General features: G+C 43.3%; 1 protein-coding gene across 1 annotated transcript in view; it reads left to right on the top strand.

Annotated features, from left to right (window-relative positions):
* The first annotated feature begins 16,660 nt into the window (after nucleotides 1-16,660).
* Nucleotides 16,661-19,423, top strand: part of LOC141082463 (uncharacterized) — a 30,411-nt gene continuing 27,648 nt past the window's right edge. The window contains exon 1 of the mRNA XM_073566403.1: nucleotides 16,661-16,678. Within this exon, the coding sequence (XP_073422504.1) occupies nucleotides 16,661-16,678 (18 nt within the window). The remainder of the gene's footprint in view (nucleotides 16,679-19,423) is intronic.

The following is a 19,423-nucleotide window of genomic DNA, read 5'->3' as shown; positions in this document are numbered from 1 at the left end:
GGACCAGATGGCCCAGGAGGTCCCTTCCAACTCTATGATTCTATGATTCTATGATTCCTTTTAACATGGGCAAAACACTACTCAGACAACACAGGGTGAGGGTAAAACAGTGTGGGCGATGCTTTATTGTACCACAAAACAGGCAGATAACACATAGAACAGTCCCAGCACAGTACCCAAGATGGGGCACATTACAGAGTCTCACCCTTCCACTGACCCGCCGGGATAATAGCTTCTGTGATTTCAGATCTTCCAGGGTCACTACCCCAGCTGTGTCACACACACAGAGAGGAGGTAACGACAAGCATAAGAAGATGACAGTCCATACAAGGACAGTTGATCCGAGGATCACAGCCTGGCTTCATCTTCCAGGGTCGACTACTCCACCTGTGGCACGCACACAGAGAGGAGGTAACAATAAATGTAAGAAGATGACAGTCCATTGAGTCCATACAAGGTACAAGGCCAGTTGATCCAAAGATCACAATCTGGCTTCTCCGAACATATCCATGGTTCAGCGATGGTCAATGGAGCAGATGTGTATTCTTCCGACCAAGGCTGAAAACCCCTAGGTTGTTTCCTATAGAATGATAGATCCGTGTCCCTTGTGATGATGTTGTGGCTGCTGTCCTGTCTCTTGTCCTTTTGGGATGTATGGATGTCTTGGCAGAATCTCTCTGGCTGTTTCTCTCTCAGTCTCTTTATACAGAGGCATGTAACCCATTTTTACACTTAACAAGTGTCCCTCATTCAGTATTTACATAAAGGGTAAGAATGGAGATGAGATTATTATAGCATTACTTGATTATTTAAACTATTTGCATAGTTTTTCCCTCTCTGCTTTAGAAGTCAACAAACTGGTTCCATAACACAATGCATAATTAGCATATCAGCAAACATCACCAGTGATCAAGGATAAGCGCACAATAAAAGTCAATATTACTGACCTACACAAACAAAAGTCTGTTTTCTTGACCAACCAGAAATCAACACTTAAATTTAAAGCCAATATACAGATAACATTCTATTATTCTTCATTTGCTAAAAATAGCTGTCTGGTTAATTAAGATACAATGCTGTATGTCTTCACAATGCTAAAAGTAAAAAAAATGTTTTAAAAAATATAAAAAAATATAAAAGTTCAAGTCACCCCCTTTCAAAATAAAACAGTAAAAAATCAGACAAACACATATTTGTTATAGCCATATTCAGAATATATCAATATAAAAAGAATTAACCCAATCACTAAATGGCGTAACGAGAAAGAATGTCAAAACGCCAGAATTACTTTTTTTGGTCGCCGCAACATTGCATTAAAATGCAATAAAGGATGACCAAAAGATCATATCTGCACCAAAATGGTCTCCATTAAAATCGTCAGCTCGGCACACAAAAAATAGTCTTTCACCTGATCCGAGATCATGAAAAATGGAGACGTGACGGGTATCGGAAAATGGTGCAATTCTTTTATACTTTACCTAATAAAGAGGAGTTATTTTTACTGATACAGCGGGTATGGAAAGTATTCAGACCCCTTTAAATTTTTCACTCTTTATTTCATTGCAACCGTTTGGTAAATTCAAATTCATACTATCTATTCCTGACACTGGAGTGGCTTATAAGCTTCCGAAGTATATAGTTTGGTGTTTGGGATCTGCCAATATGTGGTTAGTTTTCTGTTTCGGATAACATGATATATGATTTTAGTTTTTTTTTTTCTCATTTAGTCTCTCTTGAATATAGGTCAATATTAAATAGTCTCTTAATGAGTCACCTTTGGTGAGGACGATGAAACCCGTAGAAATGAGAGTGAGTGTGTAAACGTCACCTCACCCTATATACTGAGATGTGGGGTATATGTTTTTTCTATTAGTCACTTTCCGACTAACCTTCAGGGGGTGAATTATGGGTATAGTTTTACATTTGCAATAAGGTTTAGTTTTATCCTTTCGTCATCAAACATGAGGAATGACAAGAGACAACCCATTTAAGAAGATTCAATTTTGGTTAAAACTATTCTAACATTATAACATTATGAACATAAAAAAGGCTTCTCCCCTGTGTGGATTCTCTGGTGCTTAAGACATTCTGATTTAGTGGTAAAACATTTCCCACATTCTGAACAGGAAAAAGGCTTCTCCCCTGTGTGAGTTCTCTGGTGCCTAACACAATATGATTTATTCATAAAACATTTCCCACATTCTGAACATGAAAAAGGCTTCTCCCCTGTGTGAGTTCCCTTGTGGGTAAGAAAATGTGAATTCTGTCTAAAACACTTCCCACATTCTAAACATGAGAAAGGCTTCTCTCCTGTGTGGATTCTCTGGTGCTTAACAAAATCTGATTTAGTGTTAAAACATTTCCCACATTCTGAACAGGAAAAAGGCTTCTCCCCTGTGTGGATTCTCTGGTGATTAACACAATCAGATTTAGTGTTAAAACATTTCCCACATTGTAAACAGGAAAAAGGCTTCTCCCCTGTGTGTGCTCTCTGGTGTCTATCAAGAACCGATTTCAGATTAAAACATTTCCCACATTCTGAACACGAAAAAGGCTTCTCTCCTGTGTGGATTATCTGGTGCTTAACACAATCAGATTTATTATTAAAACATTTCCCACATTCTGAACAGGAAAAAGGCTTCTCCCCTGTGTGAGTTCTCTGGTGGATAACAAAATTTGATTTCTGTGCAAAATTTTTCCCACATTCTGAACAGGAAAAAGGCTTCTCCCCTGTGTGAGTTCTCTGGTGGATAACAAAATTTGATTTTGATGCAAAATATTTCCCACATTCTGAACATGAAAAAGGCTTCTCCCCTGTGTGTGTTCTCTGGTGTGTAACAAAATGAGATTTCTTGTTAAAACATTTCCCACATTCTGAACATGAAAATGACTTCTTTGCTTTAGGAGCAGTTTGTTTTTTATTGCCTCTTTTGTGACTTTGATTTTCCTTAGTAGTCAGTAATGAATCAGAAGATGGGACCTGTTTCATAGGATCAGATGACAGATCTTTGCTGTGAATAGATAATATATCTGGAATAACAGTAATCACTTCAGTTGTGTCTTGTAGGATCTCAAGATCATCAGATTTGAAAGTTGAAGATGTCAGCTGTCCCTCTGATCTCCTGGTACAGACATCTGCTAAGATAAAAAAAAACTTTTTAAAATAAAATATCCTTGAGTTTTTTATATTTTTGAACGTTTCTACTTATACCGTCCATAAAAATGGCAAGCTATGTAAAAAACTTTAATTATTTCCCAAGACAATGACAGTTCACAGTCTAATAGAAAACCTTGTTGGATGAACCAGTAGTGTGCGGTGTTCAACTGTTTGTTCATTCTGCCTCCCAAATATCGAATATAAAGAAACCAATCAATGTTATGTAGGTGAAAATAATACCAATTCTCATCTCACAAAAAACAAGTCCCCACTCAGGTCCATCATCTGTCAATGGAAAAACAGAGGTTCCCGCACTATTAGTGACTCAAAGGCTGCTGAAAAGCAACAAGGTTTCCATAAACCAATCCAGCAAAATCCGCTCTCACTTCGGAGTCTTGCAGTGTGCGCAAACAACATTTAGGATCCCTGTATTTAGCAATATTATAGTGAGAAGAACCCATTTAATTTGCGGTGTCTCCTGGAGCACAATCTGGGCACTATGTGCTGGGTAATAAAATGGCAAATGTGTAATTTTCACTCCAACATCCACTGTGTGTTAATTTCCTGAAAGTGGCTGTGGAGTCAAAATATTCACTCCTCCTAAGGATTATAACCCTCAGTGAATTAATTTATAAAATGGAATTACTTTATGGGGATTTCTACTATTCTGGTTTTCTGTCATTTAGTTATATTAGGGCTTCTGCATATGGTGTGTCCAATCTCATCTGGGATCTGTTCCTGCTGTCCAGCTGGAGTAATCTGCTCCCTACTTCAGCCAATTGGAAAGCACCACACCCTACTAAAGCGCAAAGCACATGGCCGGAATCTGCCAGATACAGCGCTGTTCTCCTCTGGTTCAGTCCTCTGTGCTCAGCTTGCGGATTGTGTATTTGTTTCCTGCTGTGACCGTGGCCCGTTTACTGACTACTCTTGTGTCTTCTGATTCTGTATTCTGTCCTTCTGGTTCTGACCCAGCTACGTGACTATTCTTCTTGCCATCTAACACCACAGAATAGCAGGTAACACCATGGTCCAAGCCTAGGGGTCCCTGTGTAAGTCCAGATTCATGTATGGGTGTTAAAGGGCGATGAGCAAGGCAATCCTTGGGATATGGAAAGCAGAGAAGATAGAGCCAAGCATGTTCATGGAGGACATCTTTTGAGCTGCCAGGTGACCATGAACAGTGCTCCCAATACATTGTGTCTGCAAACTATTCCAGCTAGATCTGCATTCAAATAGCTAAATGGCGCTCCTTCCCTTCTGAACACTGCCATGTGCCCAGACAGTAGTGTACAATTGTATGTAGGGTATAGTGCGAAGCTGGAAAATAATTTCTAAGATCCATTTGTTTTCTATTATCCTTTGTGAAGAATTCAAAACTTACCACCACATAAAGTGACACACGTCAGATATTAATAATGGGGTCTGATTAGGAACTACTGAAATGGTCAAACTCCACAGTCTCCATCAGTAATAAATGAGTAACTAGTGGTGAAACCTCTCTGGGGTAATTAGAGTATGAAGCCACATAAACCATATGAAGCGCATCAATCCCTCTAATCTTCAATAAGGTCGCATCGCTATTATGACATGATCTATAATGTTGGGGAATGGTTTTCACATCCCCAATATCAGACACTGTCTTGGCCGCGCCAATGTCCCGCACATGCTCGCGCACTCGAATCCTGAGTTCTCTTGTTGTCAGACCCACATATATTTTGGGACAAGGGCACGTGGCATAGTAAATCACGTTTGAAGTTCCACAGGAAATTCTCTGTCTAATCTGGAGTTCCCTTGTCCCATCTGATGAGAAGAGAACTAGAGGGATGGATGCGCTTCATATGGGGATTAGGGGTGGTGACAACAAACATTTTTTTATCACAGATGGAACTCAGGTGGTTCGTTCAACTGGACACCATGACCCCTAATGGACTCAATGAAGTTTTGAGCTTCGCCCCATTCCTATAGTCTTTGGGGATTTAAGAATTATGCATCAATTGGTCCCGGATATTATTTTCTTTTTTGTTAATGGATTCCCAATGGGATGATTTGCATTATTCTCTTTATAGTATATTCCATATGGATATCTGGGTATATTTATAGGCATATAATATATAGGTAATGAGAATTCCTCCTGTCCCTTTTCCTCCACAGGTCTATATCACACTCCCTCCTTTTTTCTGGCAGTGTGTTGTTTTTATATTGTTTTTAATTTTTACTCTTTATTTTCACTAATCTTTTCTTGTATGTCAATAATTTATATTTAGTGACCTTGAGGACACCATATGTCTCCTTGGACCCTCACCCTGTACCATATCTATGTGAACCGCATCCAGCAGTCTCTACAGTTGTGGGAATCATGACCATATATTGTATTCTATGTATTTTATGTACTTAGTATGTGAGATTTTTTCACTGTTTATGTCATATACGATGTACATTTATATATATGTGATGACTTTTTTTACGGTCATGACCCGATTAGGATTATTGTCTGCATGGACCTTACGGTTCTTCCCATGTATGGGATATAATTATGAGCATATTATATCAAACATGTGAATCGGATCTAGTGGCCTTTATAGTTGTTTGTGTCATGACCATATATTCGTTTTATGCATTTGATGTATTTAATATATGAGACTCTTTATCGCCTGGGCTATATGTGATGCATATCCATGTATGTATGTGATGATTCTTTTGTATGGCCATGACCCCTTTAAAAATCATTCATCTTCCCGGTATGGATTTTTGGGATTTCCATTTACCCTATATATGGGATACAATTATGGGCAGCAGTGCGCATATCTCTGCGGTGGTAATTGTGCTGCTGACAGATGGGCGTCTTTATGTTGTACACGGGTGCCTTGGTCTTTTGACCTGTGTCCTGTGTTCAGCATGACGCCTGTTCTGTGCAGCGGTGCTTGCCGACCTCAGAGCGCATGCGCCGATGAGGCCGCGATGATTGGTTGATCTCGGTCACGTGACTGCGGTCACAGGGTATATGAAGGTCCTGTGGAGAATTGGTTACTATCTCCTTGATAAAGCGGCCTTTCTGCGCCACGAAACGTGCGTCAGGGGTCACTGCCAGACGCTTCCCCTCTTCCTCCTGCATCCTCTGGTAAGATTTTGATCTGACATTTATTTCTGTCTTTCACTGGTGGTCGCCCTTGTTTATGTCCAGATTCATTGCACCCTAAGGACATTATATGTCTCTCCTCCTTACTTTTTGAGCTTTGCTCAGGGGATTTACTTGAAGTAATCTGGGCCATATGGCCATTGATTTTTGTAGGGCGGTATTATATTTTGGGCTTCCACTTGGGCATGATGTCTAAAATACATATATGAGGACATTATTTCCATCTTGGATGGACGGGGGGATGGTCGGGTATGTGTTCATCTGCTTTATATTGGCACCTCATCATGATTTTGTGCACTTCTTTGTACGATAGTTAATAAAAATTATTAATATTTTTGCAGTCGTCGTTTTGCTCCCTTTTTTCTCCGGTGTTTCCATGTTTATAGGAGCTGATGTGGCTTGTGCCTACGGTGAACAAATTGTTTTGGTATCATCCATAGGCATTTTAGCATTTTACATAGGAATCTTGTTATTAGTCCCAGGGGGTAGGTGGATCCTCTGGGTTGTAAGTTCTATAGAAAAGGGCTTGCAATGCCCAAAGTCATTTGAACAGTTTTGGGTAGAGGAGAATGTTGTGGTCTAGAGGGAAAATGGTGATCATGGTAATGCGGCCGGACTACACCTCTGATAAAGCAGCCACAGCCGGTGACTGAGAGGAATCTGTGACTTCTCTGCATTCAGTGGTTACTACTCACCTGGGTAGTCATATGTGGGAATCTCCTCTTTACACCGCTCATCATCTCTCACATATGTCTCTGTAGTATTAATATGGGTCAGATGTTCACCCTGAAACAAATATTGTAAAAGTCAACGATAGATGGAGAAGTTCCATCTATGATCAGCTCTAATCCTGCCATCTCCACCGTTCTCATTACACAAGTATAAAACATATAATACTGGTGGATAAAACAAGACTGAGCACAAGACCTTCACAGCCGTCTACACATCATAGGGGAGATCTCCTGACACCTTCTCTCCATCTACCTGATGATCCTGAGGAGCACTGGGATCTTCTTGGTTACAGTCCTGTGGAAGAAGAGGACGGGGACATCTCTCTGGTGTTGTCCTCTTACTGGATAGATCTTGAGGAAACACATACAGGGACTGAATTCATTCTCTACATACAGATAATTATAGGCCGTTTGTATTTAGTCCTGTCTATTACCTGGTGATGTGAGGGGCTGGGGAACCTCCATTATGACGTTCTTGTACAGATCTCTGTGTCCTTCTAAATACTCCCACTCCTCCATGGAGAAATAGACAGCGACATCCTGACACCTTATAGGAACCTGACACATAGAATGATACCGTCATCCCCCGATCCCTTCATAATGTTACTGTATAATGTCCCAGCATTCCCAGCAGTGTCACCTCTCCAGTCAGCAGCTCAATCATCTTGTAGATGAGTCCTAGGATCTTCTGGTCATTGATGTCCTCATGGATCAGGGGGTGAGGTGGAGGCCCCGTGATTGGGCTCAGGGGTCTTCCCCATCCCTCAGACACAGGGTCCTGACAGTGATCACTAGAGGTCTTCTTCACCACTGTGTAATCCTGGTTATAGAGAGACACATTAATAAATCTCACTACAGACATTTCCAGAGTCCTCACCTCTCCAGTTCTGTCCATCTGTTATTCCCATAGATAAGAATGATGTGATGTGACATCATCAGAATCTCTCACCTCTCCAGTGAGACGGAAGAGGATCTCTAGGATGAGGTGTAATATCCTCTCCACCATCTTGTCTCTGTCCATATCCATCCTTGATGGGTAAATCAGGAAAATGTTCTTATGTAGAAGATCTTCACTGAGAGGATCTGATATTGTAGAGACCTGAATGAGAAGAAGATGATCCGATGTAACATCATAAGAATCCTGTGTAATAATACAATTACTGGAGATAATAAGGGAAACATATGAGATTTATTATCTTACAGGGTTTAGTTTTCTCCCCTGACATCTACTAATAAAACCTATATATTTAGGCCACAGACAACAAGCAGTTTCCTCCTCGGAGTCGGCAGCTGAACACGTTCCTCATAGACTCATCTTCCATAACGCTAATTCTCCTCTCATTACCGACACTGGAATCGGCATTAGCAATACTGCAGGAGATATTCATTACACGCGACATGAGAAATAACTCCTTCATGATGAGGACGACATCTTCATCTTCTACTGCGGCTCTAGAGACAGATTTGGCCAGAGTCGGTCACTGCCTCCATCCCCACCGGCCGTCTATATGAAGGTTTCCCGTCTTCCCCGCACTGGAATCTTCTATCACGTTAGATCACACACAGAAGTTTGAGGCTTTTAGAAAAGATTTTTTGTTTCCGCAAACACAACGGACAGAAATGATCTGATGCCAAAGTCTCCATGTACAGTGATTTATGGGGATTATTTCTGGCCTTAGGCTTTCCTATATTACAAGAAAAACTCCAGAAAAAGCCAATATTAAAATGTTTCTAAAGAAAATTGGCTCCAACAATTCTTGTAAGAAGAAAAAAATAACAAAAAAGCAGAAGACACATTTTATAATTTTTAACATGTTAAACATTTATTAAAAAGAAATGAATCTTTTTGGGCCCCAGAACATAGATGTACACCGCAGGGACGGCACAGATGAGGCTGCAACAAAAACCCTGACAGTTTAACCACTTGCTGCTGTGAAAAGCAAACATGGCATCTAAGAAGGTGTGACAGAGTTCGGCTGAATGCCCCCCGCCCCCAAGTACTCGATAGTATGGGGCGGCCTAGTTACTACGATACTTACATGCCTAATAATGGGGTCTGGGCTGCAATGTATGAAGGTCTATTAGGCCGGGCCAGAGGCAGCATCCAATAAGTTACCTTATAACTCCCCCATACACAATAGACTAAAGTTCCATGAAAGCACTGTATTCGGGGGGTTTGGCCGACCATATAATGTATTTGGGGGCCTCCCGACAGATGATGTCAGGGCAGAGAAGGATCTGACATAATGAATTTCAGAGGATAATCCGTCTGTTCTTCCTGTAGATAATCCTCCTCTAGAGGAGTCTGGAGGCGACTCTCATACAGACCACAGGAAAGCTGGAATATTTGTGTGTATGGGGGAGTCGGGAGAGATCGCCGTCTGCCAAATGACCGTTCAGCCAACTCTGATCTCATGTGTATGGGGCGTTAGTATTACACTGACAGGCAGTGATGATACACGGCACTACAGTAGTACAGGGCGTCACCGGAGCCATCAGAGGCTTGCATGTTGTATGATCGCACTGATCAGAGGGGTTTAAAAAAGGTTTAAAGTGGAAAAAAATATCACAGTTTCAGTAACAAGAAATATCCATCACTATATGGAAAGCAGAGTCACTGCACAATGTTAGTTACGTCACGTCCATAACTACTTTATTATACTCTATTATCCTGTACACAGTGGAGTAGATAGAAATCACAGATCCCACAGCAATAGCTGGAATTGGACCCTCCAACGCAAAGAAAAAAAAATCTATCTCTCTATATACACTGTTCAAAAAAATAAAGGGAACACTTAAACAACAGAATATAACTCCAAGTAAATCAAACTTCTGTGAAATCAAACTGTCCACTTAGGAAGCAACACTGATTGACAATCAATTTCACATGCTGTTGTGCAAATGGAATAGACAACAGATGGAAATTATTGGCAATTATCAAGACACCCTCAATAAAGGAGTGGTTCTGCAGGTGGGGACCACACACCACATCTCTGTACCAATGCTTTCTGGCTGATGCTTTGGTTACTTTTGAATGTTGGTTGTGCTTTCACACTTGTGGTAGCATGAGACGGACTTCTACAACCCACACAAGTGGCTCAGGTAGTGCAGCTCATCCAGGATGGCACATCAATGCGAGCTGTAGCAAGAAGGTTTACTGTGTCTGACAGTGTAGTGTCCAGAGGCTGGTGGTGCTACCAGGAGACAGGCCAGTACATCAGGACATGTGGAGGGGGCCATATAAGGGCAACAACCCAGCAGCAGGGCCACTACCTCCCCCTTTGTGCAAGGAGGAACAGGAGGAGCACTGCCAGAGACCTGCAAAATGATCTTCAGCAGGCCACAAATGTGCATGTCTGCACAAACGGTTAGAAACTGACTCCATTAGGATGGTCTGAGTGCCCGACGTCCACAGATGGGGGTTGTGCTCACAGCCCAACACCGTACAGGACACTTGGCATTTGCCACAGAACACCAGGATTGGCAAATTCACCACTGGCGCCCTGTGCTCTTCACAGATGAAAGCAGGTTCACATTGAGCACATGTGACAGACGTGACAGAGTCTGGAGACGCCGTGGAGAGCGATCTGCTGCCTGCAACATCCTTCAGCATGACCGGTTTGGCAGTGGTCAGTAATGGTGTGGGGTGGCATTTCTTTGGAGGCCACATGATGTTGGGCTGTGAGCACAACCCCCATGGAGACACAATTGTGCTTTACCTGGAGATAAATTCCCAGTGGGGGCAATTTCCAAAATGCAATAACTTAAGTGGGGAATTCAGCTCTTTTCACACTTAAGGGATCTGTATATGGAGTCTAGAAACTACAGTGGGGAAAATAAGGATTTGTTACGCTGACAATTTTGGGCTAAAGTCACATTTTTGTGAGGAAAAAAAAATAAAATTGTCATTTTTTCCTTCCACATTGCTTAAATTCCTGTCACACTATCCGGATTCAGATATTGTCCTGTCAGAAAGGAGAATACAGGGAGCGAAAGGGTTAATAGGACTCACAGGAGGAACCGGCCCAGAAAGCAGAAGATCCAGGAGTGTCCGCCACTTATATGACTGCTCTGTGCACACAGGACCTGTGATGAGGTCACAGGAGGGGAGGAGTCAGGGGTCACATGATCAGGGGCCTCAGTGTGTGCAGGACTCAGTGTGCTGGAGCGCTCCCGATAATCAGCTGCGTGTGTCGCCTTATGTGATAGTCACAGCACCTGCATGGAGGGCGACGCATGCAGCTGATTATCGGGAGCGCTCCAGGGATCCGGGGTCCCGATGCAGCTATTCGGTAAGTGATATTAGCCAATAACAACTTCTCCGACGATATTCGCTCATCTCTAGTAATAACAGCTCAAAGAAATTCACCAAACTTTTCATTAAGTTTAATAGCGAGACCCTATTAAATATTGAGCACCAGCGGGATGAGGCATTGACAGCGGCATGTAAAAGTGTGGGCGCCCCTGGTCAAAATGACCGTTATTGTGAGCAGTAGTAAGATGAAGATGAAATGATCTCTAAAAGGCCGAACCTCTAAGATGACACATGGCCTTTGTATTTTAGGCAACAATAATAAAAAAATATATATATATATAGACTTTTTTACAATTTCATAATTGCAAAAAGGAAAAAGGGCGATGCAAAACTTTGGGCATCCTGGGAGATTTGTGTACTGAGATAATTTTGACCAAGATTTCACACCTTAATTAGCTTGTTAGGGTTATGGTGAGATCACATGGTGACCAGGAGCTACAGTCTGAGGAAAGGGCTAAAAAGCTTTCACTAGACCCCTGTACAGCTGTATAATGAGGCCCAGGCTTTATAGTGAAGGGACAGGAGTGAGGGCCTGTGCCCAGGAGCTACAGACTGAGGAAAGGGCTAAAAAGCCTTCACTAGACCCCTGTACAGCTGTATAATGAGGCCCAGGCTTTATAGTGAAGGGACAGGAGTGAGGGCCTGATCCCAGGAGCTACAGTCTGAGGAAAGGGTTAAAAAGCCTTTACTAGACCCCTGTACAGCTGTATAATGAGGCCCAGGCTTTATAGTGAAGGGACAGGAGTGAGGGCCTGTGCCCAGGAGCTACAGACTGAGGAAAGGGCTAAAAAGCCTTCACTAGACCCCTGTACAGCTGTATAATGAGGCCCAGGCTTTATAGTGAAGGGACAGGAGTGAGGGCCTGATCCCAGGAGCTACAGACTGAGGAAAGGGCTAAAAAGCCTTCACTAGACCCCTGTACAGCTGTATAATGAGGCCCAGGCTTTATAGTGAAGGGACAGGAGTGAGGGCCTGTTTCCAGGAGCTACAGTCTGAGGAAAGGGCTAAAAAGCCTTCACTAGACCCCTGTACAGCTGTATAATGAGGCCCAGGCTTTATAGTGAAGGGACAGGAGTGAGGGCCTGTGCCCAGGAGCTACAGTCTGAGGAAAGGGCTAAAAAGCCTTCACTAGACCCCTGTACAGCTGTATAATGAGGCCCAGGCTTTATAGTGAAGGGACAGGAGGGAGGGCCTGTTCCCAGGAGCTACAGTCTGAGGAAAGGGCTAAAAAGCCTTCACTAGACTCCTGTACAGCTGTATAATGAGGCCCAGGCTTTATAGTGAAGGGACAGGAGTGAGGGCCTGTGCCCAGGAGCTACAGTCTGAGGAAAGGGCTAAAATGCCTTCACTAGACCCCTGTACAGCTGTATAATGAGGCCCAGGCTTTATAGTGAAGGGACAGGAGTGAGGGCCTGTTCCCTGGAGCTACAGTCTGAGGAAAGGGCTAAAAAGCCTTCACTAGACCCCTGTACAGCTGTATAATGAGGCCCAGGCTTTATAGTGAAGGGACAGGAGGGAGAAAAGTGGGGAAAGGAGCCAGAAGAGCCGGACTGCCCATCACTAACCTGCAGAGCCGCACTCCACATATATGGCTGCTCTGTGCACAGGACCTGTGATGAGGTCACAGGAGGGGAGGAGTCAGGGGTCACATGATCTCCGGAGTGAAGAGGCTCCATGGAGCCTTCCCCTCAGTCAGTGACATTCCCGCCATTATTCGCCCCTCACTACTGACACAATTACCCCGCGCCGCCTTCTCTACACCGTGTTATGTGTGGAATGTGACGTGTGATTTCTCTGGAGGGAAATAGACCCCACACAGGAGGGAATTCTCACCAGTTACCGGCCGTCTACTATATGTCGGCAGATGATTGTGCTATCGACTCCACACCAGGAGCTAAAATGCCCAAATCTTGGTTATTTCCCCCCTTCCAGAGTCCGGCTGAGGCCGGGGTCACACTTGGGAGAAACTCGCCCGAGTCTCGCACCTCAGTGCCCTTGTGGATTAGCCTCTGTAGGGGAACGACACCGGCTGTCAGGGACAGGGGGCCCCAGCATAAATCCAATATTCGCTGTAAGAAAACCCAACCTGATGCCGCCATTCGGGGTAACCAATGCTCCGGCAGTCTGTGACAATGTCAGTAATTATATTTTTTCTCACTGATTGGTAGATTTGTGGTAATTTTCCTGGATGATATAGTGAGTTACTCCCGTCCTCTGGAGGAGCATGCTGAGCATGTCAGACAGGTTCTCCGGGTTCTACGTGACAACTATTTATTTGGTAACCTGGAGAAATGACAATTTGTGGTCCAGCAGGTCCAATTCTCAGGACATTAGGCTTCTGCATTGGGGTCTCAGATGGACCCCGTTACGGTCCCAGCAGTCCCTTCATTGGTTTGGACTATAAGCCGCACTGGACTATAAGACACACCACAAATTTTCAGAAGGATAATGGGGCAAAAGTTAATGCGTCAAATGGGGGTCTGTCCCACAGTCTGAATTCAGTAAACCCGGGGCGGGGATCGGCAGCGCTGGTGGAGCCGGGTCACAGGAGGTGTTCGGTGATCCGGCGATGATCTGACTTATCCCAGGCTGGTGCAGCAGGAGCCTCTGTAACATCTGTAATCTCACTGAGGCCATTTGGAGTAAGGGGGTTTAGTTTATAAATCCAGATTTCTTCCCGATGTAGTTGTCCAATGCGATTCTGACCCTGTGGGGGAATCTCCTCTGAGGGGAATATTCTCAGTTGTGTGGAATCTTTCTGGTGTTTGATGGTGCAGTGACGTGAAAGCCCATGTTGGAGAAAACCCTATGGAGTATTGGAACGGTGTGAGTTCAGCCTTTTGTGGAGGGGTCGGGTCGTCCTTCCCACATATAATTTCTGGTATGAGCATATAATCACGTATGTGACATAACTGGTGGAACATGACATGGGAGTTTTGATCGGGAAAATTTCACCAGTAGAAATAAGGGTGAATTCAGAGAGACCATGGCAGATAATATTCACATCTGAGAAATCTAAGTTATTCTGTGCAAATTGTGAATAAATCTCATATTAACCTTATTCTCCTCGTTAAATATGTAATGAAATCATTAACCCCTTTCTGTCCCAGCCCACACCAGAAACACATCATCCACGTACCGGTGGTCCACACGGAGGTGTCAGGGGGGGCTTTTACACTATAAATATATTTATTTTCAAAGTCTGGCAAGAACAAATTAGTGAAACTGCAGCATCCAGCGCCCCCATCGCTGTCCCCGTCATCTGGGTGGACCAGCTGCCCCCAGAAGAGAAGGCCTTATGGGACAATATAACATTCAGGCTTTCCAGGATGAATCCAATATACTCTTCTGTTTCAGCAGTTTTTTCCATAGATTTTTTATTGCTTCCAGTCCTGTGATTTGTGGAATTCGTGCATACAAGCTCCTGACGTCGATCAAAGCCAATTTATAACCCTCCTGCCAATCTATATCGGACACAATTCTCTATAAATCTCCGGTGTCCTTGATGTGAGCAGGTGCTATTCTCAGTAATGGTCTCAGACACCGGTCTATAAATGTAGATAAAGATTCTGTTACTGATCCGACCCCACACACTATCGGGCGGCCTGGTGGGGGCGCTGCGTCTTTGTGGACTTTAGGAATATAACACCAATGCGGCTTGTGTGGAAATTCAGGGAAGAGTTTCTCTGGTATTCCTTAGACAATCGTCCCTTCTCTATGTGAAATCTCAGAGAAGATCTTAGTTGTTCCTTCTCGTTATTTGTGGGATCAGCGCTTGTTTTTCTCTGTGCTGCTCTCTGATCGCTGTCTTTCTGCTCCTTACTATATTGTCCATTGCTACTAACACTACATTATTGCCTTTATCGGCTTCTCTAATAACAGGATCTTGGCAGTTTTTATCTCCTTCAGTGCTCGCTGTTCTTTTTTGTTACATTATCTGTTGTTTTTGTACAGCACGGCCTGTGTGTCTTTTACCCCTCTGTAAAAAACATAAAAAAACAATTAACCCGATCAGTAAACACCGGAAATAGGAAAAATGTGAGAATGACAAAATTACGTATTTATGGATGGCACAATTCCACAAAAAATGCTGTAACGAGCGATCACAATTGTACTAATAAAAACGTTATCTCGTCCTGCAGAAAATAATCCATCATACAGCTCCACCAGAGGAAAATAACAATGTTACGGGTCTCGGGAAATGGAGAAACTGCTCCAAAAATGTTTCTTTCCAAACCTCAGATTTTTTTTCTCCATTAAAAGAATAATAAAAACTGGACATGTTCGGTGTTGCCGTAATCATAGTGATGAGGAGAATCATATTACATGGTCAATTATACCACAAAATGTACAAAAACAATTCACAATAAACAATGTCAGAATTGTTTTTTTCACAATTTCACCACACTTGGAATTTTTTCCTCGTTTTTGAGTACACTATGTGGTAAAATTAAGGGAGTCATTGAAAAGTACAACTCGCCCCGCAAACATCAAGCCCTCATATGTCTATGTGGACAGAGAGATAAAGAGTTATGGCTCTGGGAAGAAGGGAAGGAAAAAATAGAAACAAAAAAACGAAAATGGGCCGCAGCATGAAGGGGTTAATTGCGCCTTTCTGCCACTTACAGGGAAAGTTAGAAATTAGTTTTGTCAGTTCAGCGTTATGTTCATGGCTTCTGATTTAGAGTAGTTGACTATAAAATTCCTTCCATGGCCGAATTCTCCGAATTCCTTTATTACAGAGGGAAATGAGACCATTGAGGGTGAAACATAGAGCCACAAGTCACCTGTGTATAGAGCGAGTGTATAGAGCTGTGAGCCTATAGTAACCCACTAATATCGGGATTTATACGTAATGCCACCACTAACTGCTCAATCACCGGTGTGTATAGGAGAAGTGATGAGGGGCGCCCTCGCCCCGTCGCATTATTAATAGAGAATGTGTCAGATAGAAGGCCGTCTCCCCTAATTATCAGTTTAGGGTCAGTGTATAAGGAGAGAATGATAGATGATATCAATATGTCGTAGGGTGACCTTCAAGAAAGTCCGGGCTCTGTGTCCAACGCTTCTTCAGTGTCGGCAGAAACAAGGCACATTGGGATCCCCGGGGTTTCCGCATGTGACATTAATAACAATGTTTTCTCACGAGCTTCTCTGTCCTTAATAAAGCCAACCTGATGGTTGGTAACAATTGGGGGCAGGTAGTGGGAGAGCCGGGCTGTAATCACTTTAGAGAATATCTTCACATCTACAGTAATTATTGATATTGGATGAAAATTAGGGCAGACATTTGTTTCTTCTCCAGGCTTTCAGTAACAATGTTATGTCAGCCTCAAGTAATTAAGGGGCAGAGAGGGAGTCTTCTGAGATATTACTGAACACTTCTCCTAAAATGGTAATAACTGGGGTGCAAACATCTTATAAAATCTATTATTGCCTCCATCCGGCCCAGGGCTCTTCCCGATAGGGAATGATTTAATGGCCTCTCCGATCTCTTCCTCAGTGACAGCTTTGTCTAGTTCCTCCTGCTCAGGGGTCTGTAAGGAAGGAAGAGCAGCGTCCATAATATATTTGTCAATTTGTCTTTCCAGAATATTAGGTGGCATGTCGTGGTATTGTCCATGGATATAATAGAGCGAGCTATAATAGCAACAACATGCCTCAGCTGTGTCAGAGGGGTTATGCTTTTCTGGCCCGGGTGCCCCTTCTATTTTGGATATGTATGTCCCTTGCATGCATGGATATAACCTCCTTGCCAATGAGCGACCATATTTATCAGTGAATTCATACGAGCACCTTCTCATGTGATCTTGGTATTTTCTATACGTTTCATCTATTAGCAACTTTATCGCCTTTCTTTTTTCAATCAGATCATTTTTATTGAACAAAACAAAGAATTACTAACATTTTGTTTTTCTTGTACAAACATTGTGAGAAAAACAATAAAAAATAAAAACCAGTAAACAATACAACAACCGGTTACAATGATATAAATCCCAATTTTGCTCTATAGTAGAGGGTGTACAGCAGTGAATAAGGCTGTGCATCCTCTGTAGTCCCGGAGCGTCTCTCCCAAACCCCCCTCCAGCCCCCCTTCTCTCTCTCTTTCTCCCTACAGTCAGGTTAGAAGTTGAGAGTGAGTGGGAAGGTGACGATTGTGAGGAAGCAATTTGAATGTTCCTGTGTCTACCGTGTGCAGTGTCATCAAGAAGTTTAAAGCCCATGGCACTGTGGCTAACCTCCCTAGATGTGGACGGAAAAGAAAAATTGACAAGAGATTTCAACGCAAGATTGTGCAGATGTTGGATAAAGAACCTCGACTAACATCCAAACAAGTTCAAGCTGCCCTGCAGTTCGATGGTACAATAGTGTCAAGCCGTACTATCCGTCGGCATCTGAATGAAAAGGGACTGTATGGTAGGAGACCCAGGAAGACCCCACGTCTTACCCCGAGACATAAAAAAGCCAGGCTGGAGTTTGCCAAAACTTACCTGAAAAAGCCTAAAACGTTTTGGAAGAATGTTCTCTGGTCAAATGAGACAAACGTAGAGCTTTTTGGGCAAAGGCATCAACATAGAGTTTACAGAAGAAAAAAAGAGGCATTCAAAGAAAAAAACACGGTCCCTACAGTCAAACATGGCGGAGGTTCCCTGATGTTTTGGGGTTGCTTTGCTGTCTCTGGCACTGGACTGCTTTGACCATGTGCATGGCATTATGAAGTATGAAGACTACCAACAAATTTTGCAGCATAATGTAGGGCCCAGAGTGAGAAAGCTGGGTCTCCCTCAGAGGTCATGGGTCTTCCAGCAGGACAATGACCCAAAGCACACTTCAAAAAGCACTAGAAAATGGTTTGAGAGAAAGCACTGGAGACTTCTATGTTGGTCAGCAATGAGTCCAGACCTGATTCCCATAGAAGACCTGTGGAGAGATCTAAAAATGGCAGTTTGGAGAAGGCACCCTTCTAATATCAGGGACCTGTAGCAGTTTGCCAAAGAAGAATGGTCTAAAATTCCAGCAGAGCATTGTAAGAAACTCATTGAAGGTTACCGGAAGCGGTTAGTCGCAGTTATTTTGGCTAAAGGTTGTGCAACCAAGTATTAGGCTGAGGGTGCCAATACTTTTGTCTGGCCCATTTTTGGAGTTTTGTGTGAAATGATCAATGTTTTGCTTTTTGCTTCATTCTCTTTTGTGTTTTTTTCATTTAAGACAAATTAAATGAAGATAATACCAAAGAATTTGTGTTTGCAATCATTTTCAGGAAGAAACTGAGTATTATCTGACAGAATTGCAGGGGTGTCAATACTTTTGGCCACAACTGTATAGTTCTGTAATTGTAGTGTCGCCATAATAGGTGTAGTGTCGCTGCAGGTGTACGGTGCTGCGGGGGCTCTGCCGACATTTTGTGAAAGGCCAGAACCCCCGCAGTTTATATATTTATATTTACTCATTTATATAGCGCTACTAATTCCACAGCGCTTTACAGACATTAGTGGCATTGTCCCCAATGAGGCTCACAATCTACATTCCCTATCCTTAGAGACGGACATGCGGCGGCGTCTTTCCAGATCACAACATGTCTATTTATCTTGCAGAGACGCAATAAACCTCACCCGTACAATGTATTGTATGCGGAGAATCCACACGGTTCGGGGATCACATGTGGAGTCACCTGTGTTCAGTAGCCGGCAGCGGACGTGTGCTGCGTCCAAAGCGCTGCCAATTCCTGATCGTGTGCACCGGCCTAAGGAAATAAATCATTCAATTACAGAAAAAAAGCAAATTCCTTTGACCTCTGCTGGTGTCAGTGCCGCCTGTGGCCCCAACAGGGATTTATGTGAATCCTATTTTAGATGGATTCAGGCAGAGCCCCCGGATGCACTGCAGAAGCGCAGTGTGAACAGGGCTTAATATCCTATTGTGTGGAATAATGCCGTCTACTATACTATTCCGGCCTGTCCCAGTGCAGCGGCCAGACACGGACACGGACAGCAGGCAGACACGGACAGCGGCCAAACACGGACAGCATCCAGACATGGACAGCATCCAGACACGGACCCCGGGCAAACACGGACACCGGC

The sequence above is a fragment of the Dendrobates tinctorius genome, unplaced genomic scaffold (assembly GCF_039654945.1).
Source record: "Dendrobates tinctorius isolate UK_male_01 unplaced genomic scaffold, ASM3965494v1 ptg000017l, whole genome shotgun sequence".
Taxonomy (NCBI): Eukaryota; Metazoa; Chordata; class Amphibia; order Anura; family Dendrobatidae; genus Dendrobates; species Dendrobates tinctorius.
This window is presented reverse-complemented; position numbering and strand designations above follow the sequence as displayed.